Below are 6,461 nucleotides of genomic sequence, written 5' to 3'. Positions count from 1 at the left end.
ATCCTATGCATCTGACGGAGTTGTATATCCGTGCATCCGTTTGTGCTCGACCATCCGATCCGAATCGCATGGGCAGCATCGAAACCATGATTATTTTGCGGTTACACGCCCGCCTGCACACCAAAGTCAATGTAATTTATCTGTAACCCCCCTAACGCTTATTCTCACTTGATAGATAGAAGCCATGGAACAGATCAGGTCAGGTTGTGCGCCGGCGGCGACTACAAAACGCGTGGGGCTTGCGTGCAATCACAGACGTGGAGAACTTGTGGGTTTCGGCGACACGACGCAGCGGCCGGCGGCGATGATACAACGCGGCAGGCCCCGGCGGCGGCAGATCAATTGACGGAGTCTTCGATTCTAACTTAGATGCCACAGTCGTCTCAAAAGTCAAAACCCATCCCTGTATTGGAGTTGTAGACAGCAGCGGCTTCATCTTTGGTTCTGAGAGACAACCAGACGACGATTATAAGTCTCACATATTCAATGCCCTTGAGAACCGTACTACGTACGGGCAATGGAACTCACACAACTTTCGTGAAGATGCATGACTGGCTCCCCCTAGAGGTTGAGCACAACAGAGGAATCACAGTTTAACTAATGCTGGGTCTGATTAACTATGGATAGCATGTGCAGTTGCATGCATGTTACGAGTCCTTCTGGAGCTGTTGGTGATCGCCGCTGGCCTCCGCGTTGTGTGTTCATCGCCGCGATCGGACGATGATGTTTGGTCGCCGCCAGTGCCTGCTACGTTGTGTGGCCGCAACCTGTCCCTGTGGTGTTGTGTTGCCTCTGCTGGTCGCCGCGCAACCGGCATGGTCTCCACGTTTGTGATCGCTCGCCGGCCGCGTTTTGTAGTCGCCGCCGGCGCACAACCTGATCTGATATGTTTCATGAATTTGATCTATGGAGGGAGAATAAATGTTAGGGGGTTTACTAACAAATTACATCGACTTAGGTGTACAGGCGGGCGTGCAAACGTAAATTAATCGTTGTTTTGATGCTGCCCATGCGATTTCGATCTGATGGTCGAGGACAGAATGGATGCACGGATATACAACTCCCTCGGATGCATAAGATATGCTGCCATATATATATATATATATATATATATATATATATATATACACGAGAAGTTTTTATTCAAATGCCTGCCGTAGATTTCACTTTATCAAACAAACACACTTTAAATATGCATGTAGTTTTACTCATGAAAAATTAGGGACGTAAGCAACTGGTGTGTGAACTCAAATTTCTGTGTGAGCTCATACCAAACGAGAAAAACATCCCAAGTTTATGAGGTCACTTGGCTGAAGTCCATCAAGACAGGCTAGCGCTCGAGAGAATTCTTGAAAGTTCTTTTATGTCTACCCCCTTTGCATAGTTTGATTCTCATGTCTTGCCTGTTGTGTTCTTCTGGTAGAAGATTTTTTTCTCCGGTGCAACAAACGGGCATGTTTGCTAGTAATAAAGTAAAGTAAAGTGCGCCTAAGTTAAAAACAATAACTACTATGTTTATGTTGTCTTTTTTGCTGACATCATCAAAAACTTGAGCGTCCAACAGGGTCTTCAATATACATCCAAGAGAAAAGTTAGCCGGCATCCCAAGATTGTGCTTGAACTCCTGCGTACAATGAGCATCACAATCACATGGACAGGTACCGCTACATCCTATACTCTATTTTTTCCAATTGTTGCATATATGTTGCCTATACATCATATTATTTTGTTTAGTACACCTTTTCAGATTTCTGAACTTTATACATGTTCGCTATTAACTTTGCCATATACATGGTTTTGTTTGATTAATATGCACCACTAGACTTTAGTATGGCATGTGGGACCATTTACATGGTTTTGTTCTTTCCATAATGCATATCTGATATTTGTGCATGTGAGCTTTGATATTTCACTTTAGGGAAAAGTTTTGTAATGCTCTTGTTAGTCGCATTGTAGGTGCACAAGCAAGAAGTGATGAAGAGTCCATCTGTGGATGCTTTTGTGTTGCTGCATGAAAGCTGGCCGCATATGGTGTGACGCTGATATAAGCGATGGTGTTCTCCATGATATTGTGCCCTCTAGCGGCTCTTTATGGATTTGGGCTGTACATCACTACCACCATTGCTTTGTGGCGTCTAATAGAGCACGATTTTGGCACCTCAGGTGGAGAAAGAGCAAACATGAATCTGGCCATTTCTGTGTTGTACTTCCTAGTTGTGTTCCAAGGTGCTGTCTTCTGTTATAGAAGACTCTTGGGTTGTGCTGGGAAAAATATTGCGAAGCAAGTGGCCCAAGAATACAAGTTTCAGCAAGGGGTAAACTCGCCGGTTTGGGGCTACTTAGAGGAGACAAGGACTGGATGCGAGACGAATCCATTGTTCGCTAGAGGAAGGAACCTCATCACATATGCAGTGGACCTGATGGAGTCCCATTCACCGAATGACATCCTTGAGGGGACAAATATCCTAGACACCCTCATCACATATGAATTGTCCCCGATGGAGTCTCAGTCACCCTGCAGTAGACAGGAGGCGCAAAAAGGCACGTGGATGCCGATGGTGAAAGAACGGTTGATTGGTTCCTCATCCTCTGGGAAGATACTCCAGAAACTGCTAAAGGCGCTAGATTCCCGAAGCCCATGCGATGGCAGGATGAGGAAGCCCGCTACGAGGATTGTGTGTGCGCTTGCTGGCGACATCCGTTTGAAACAGTTCCCTGGAGGAATCGGATGCATATCTTCCCTGCTCGATGCCTCTTTGCATGAGGTCTATGAATACAAGGAGTTCATGCTGCAAGGCTTGCTTATTATTCAGAAGCTCTTCACCGACGAGGACAACTGCAGAGTCATGAGCCGCATAAATGGTATAGTTTCCATGATCATGAGGCCTCTGAAGCTGTGACCTACTGAACCATCTTAATCATAATGAATGCCGACGTTGTAGATGCATCACAAGGCTTGTTGCCTTGCACTATACTCTATTAATTACCTTGTGGTATTTAGTTTATATGTACTTGTGGCATATGTTCTTATGAATGACCTTGTGATCTCTAGTTTATATGTACGTGTGTCGTATGTTCTTATGAATGACCTTGTGATCTCTAGTTTATATGTATGTGTGTCATATGTTTATATGTACCTTGTGATCTTTTCTATATGTATATATTTTGATTGTTATTGTGTGCTAAAAATAACATATGTGACCGCAAGAAGAATTGTGGGAGGGGGCCTCTGGGCGGACATCAAGAAGCCCTATCTATGGATGTGGTACAAGCATCGGGCAGAGCACCTCCGAGAGGCGATGTTAGCTTGGGTCAGAAGTGTTCCAACGGCCGAGTGTTCTCTCCTAGTGATGGAGAAGATAGTAGAGAGGAGATTCAATGACCTCGCGGTGTGCATCCTAACGGAGGCGACCCCGGATGAGAGGTTGATGATCTGGCCGGGTCTGAGTCCAACCATCATACCCATACCAGGTGAGGTAGTTAAATGGGCTCTTCGAGAGGCCAAATCTCCGATTCCAGAGCAAGCGGCCCGATGGTCCCCGTTGGTTCCATCCACTAGTCATTCATGCAGTATGTGCGGGTTCTAGTAACACTCTACATGTGGAACATCGCCCAACACTCATGAACAACTCGTCAAACTATTAATTATGTGATGAGCTACATATGCTTGTTATTGTAATGCACTTGTTATATTTGCTTTACTACTACTTTTAATTATCTGACATCATTGCAATGTGGTGCGTGTGTATGTGGATCAATGTTAAAACTAGAATATTTGTATCTCGTGCAATCTGATGATCCAATCCAGGTGCATTATGCTGCAATAGCATCAATTCAGCATGGATTTGTACCAGTGGCAGGCATAGAATTCTGTAGCAGATGGAACAAAGCGCCCGCCATTGCTAGATCAAATTACTGTGGCGGGCGACGATAGGCGCCTCCCACTGCTTATGCGCTACCACTGGCAGGCGAGCGCCCGCCACTAATGGCATGTTAGCAGTGGCGGGAGGTCAGTAGCGGGCGCCGCTGAGAACCTTGCCACTGCTAGGATTTTTACGCCCACCACTGCTAGCCATTCCTGCAGTAGTGATGGCCCATGTGGGGGTGGTAAAAATTTGAGTTGTTCCACATAAGCCTAACCGGAGGCCGCTCGGAAACTGCACCATCTTCGAGGTAGTACCTAGCGGCGCGGTGACGGCGGGGACCTGCGATGCCGCGGTGCTGGTTGGTGGCAGCACAATCCCTAGGCGGTGGACGGCCTTCGGCTTCGGCCCGGCACGACTCGGGTGGAAACTTCCCGTGACTGTTTTCACTCTTTTGGGTCTTGAGGTAGGTTGGACACAAAAATGGTTTTGGGTAGCAAAATATATATGGGTGCCTATCCAAAAGTTTCTGGTCACCATACAGTAATGGGTCTGCTGTTGGAGCCTTTTTTGGCCAAAAAACCCCATAATTTCAGTTTTACATCTTGGGGTAAAATTTGGGTCCGCTATTAGAGATGCTCTAAGCTGGGTCTTTACACCTCATTAACGCAGTGCCAAGCGCGACCACAGGATCTAGATCGGACGGTGTGTACCGGAGAGGACACCACACCCGGTGGGCACCAGAGCCTGTCCTCTAGTCAGTATAGCAACGCAGCAGATTTCCCCCTCTCATTTCCTCTCTCTTCCTACTCTTTGTGACAAACAGCGCAGCTGACTGAGGAGCACACATCATCCCCGGTCACAAGTAGGAGTAGCAAAGCATAGACACCAACATCAACATGGCAGAATGCGCTCATGGAACTTCCCTCCAACAGCCTAGAGGTGTCTAAAACACCGAGGACACAGACGACGGGACCTCAGCGTTGAGCACGTCAACACGGTCCTCCTCGCCGGCGGAGGCAAAGTGTGGAGCAAAGGGTGAAGGAGCAGACGGAACTCCGACAAGTCACGGGAGCTAGCTGTGCTCATTGCTCTGGACCATGGCGCCGCCTCATCGACAAGGTTCGTCTTGTGCTCTGCCCCGCAGTTTCCGGCTTATTTTATACGGCTGTGTCTGTGACTCTGTGGTAGGTGGTGTGTGTGACTGCTTGGTTGGAGATGAAGGTATATTTCTATTCAATATAAAGCACTCCATCACGGCCAACAAGCCATGATCTCTTCTACAGGCAGAGCCTGGGAGAAAGTAATGTTTATGCATGGGGTGTCTGTCAATGGCCTTGACTGTGAGGGTGTTTTCCTTAATTTTTTGTGTCCTACTTATGCTGTTTACCTTGGTACAAATTGTTGGCTCGGTCGGTTAATCACCTCCAACGGCGCCAGGACAAGCTGAAACAAGCCCTCTCCTGTGTTCAAATGGTTTCTGGGATACAAATCAATTATAGTAAGAGTGCGGACTTATTACTATAGGCATGGATGTTGTTGAAGTTTAGTTCTTTTACACACATTTTTTGTTGTCAAGTGGGATCCTGCCCAATTAAATTGGTTGGTACCCTAAACTTTGTTAAGCTCATAAGAGAGGATATTCAACATGTACGTAGTGGACAATATGCTTAAACCGACGAGAGGGTTAGAAGCAAGTACAATAAGATGATGTAGGCGGGCTGTAAGATTTTAAATATTATATTTTTGTTGTGTTAGAAGAGAGAGAAGAGACGTGGGCTATTTAACAGCTGGCTGCAACACGTGTTCCTAGAGACTTTATGAGAGAGTGAAGTGGGTCATATATCAACAAAGTAGTACATATTTATATCCAACTATTGTATTTACCTGCTATATAACCATGCTCTAAGGAGGCAACCGATTTTGAAGTTGGAGCCCGTTAGCTTCCCAAGAAAGGGTTGTTAGGAATAGAACTAGGACATGACTGGAGTTAATTAATTAACATATTTTTCGTTAACGATTTGACAATAGCGAACTAGAAGAATGGTCTCATTATTATTGTGGATGAAGATCTTATTGAATCATTAATCTATTTTTATATCTAGAATATTTATGTTTGTGACTAAAAGATGAGATGCTTTCTTTGCAAAAAAGAAAGGAAGAGGAAGATGACATGTCACAGCCAGATGGTACAATATCATTTATGTACATCTAACTTGATGTATAGCTAGTACTAGCGTGGTAGGTGGTGTGTCGGCCTACAATTAATGTGTTGAGGGTCCAAGGAAAAATGTGTGCAAACGAACTTAACTGGGGAACTATCAGAGCCGAACGTTGGAACTCTACCTAGGGATGAACTCAAATTCTGGTTACTCATGAGCAGAATATAAGTGATTCTGTAAGCAAGTCCATCCTACATGTACCATTTACTTTGCCCATCAACACCATTGTGTCCTCTTCTTCTCCGTCTCCCCTGTCTTGGACACCCTCGTTAGATGGATAGTTAAGTGTATCATACATGCTGTCCTGGCAAACAAGCAGGCCGACAACAGATTGATTATGCCACCATGTCACATTTAATAACATTAAATAAGAATC

General features: G+C 45.5%; 1 protein-coding gene across 2 annotated transcripts in view; it reads left to right on the top strand.

The window, feature by feature from the left end:
• Nucleotides 1-4,650: 4,650 nt before the first annotated feature.
• Nucleotides 4,651-6,461, top strand: part of LOC123168186 (uncharacterized) — an 11,024-nt gene continuing 9,213 nt past the window's right edge. Inside the window, exon 1 of one of the 2 annotated variants that reach the window (XM_044586057.1) lies at nucleotides 4,651-4,985. In XM_044586057.1, the coding sequence (XP_044441992.1) occupies nucleotides 4,964-4,985 (22 nt within the window). In that variant the 5' untranslated portion in view covers nucleotides 4,651-4,963. The remainder of the gene's footprint in view (nucleotides 4,986-6,461) is intronic. The other variant, XM_044586060.1, reaches the window with a different exon arrangement.

Source organism: Triticum aestivum, chromosome 7D (assembly GCF_018294505.1).
Source record: "Triticum aestivum cultivar Chinese Spring chromosome 7D, IWGSC CS RefSeq v2.1, whole genome shotgun sequence".
NCBI lineage: Eukaryota > Viridiplantae > Streptophyta > Magnoliopsida > Poales > Poaceae > Triticum > Triticum aestivum.
The sequence above is the reverse complement of the archived record's forward strand: the minus strand, read 5'-3'. Positions and strand labels throughout refer to the sequence as shown.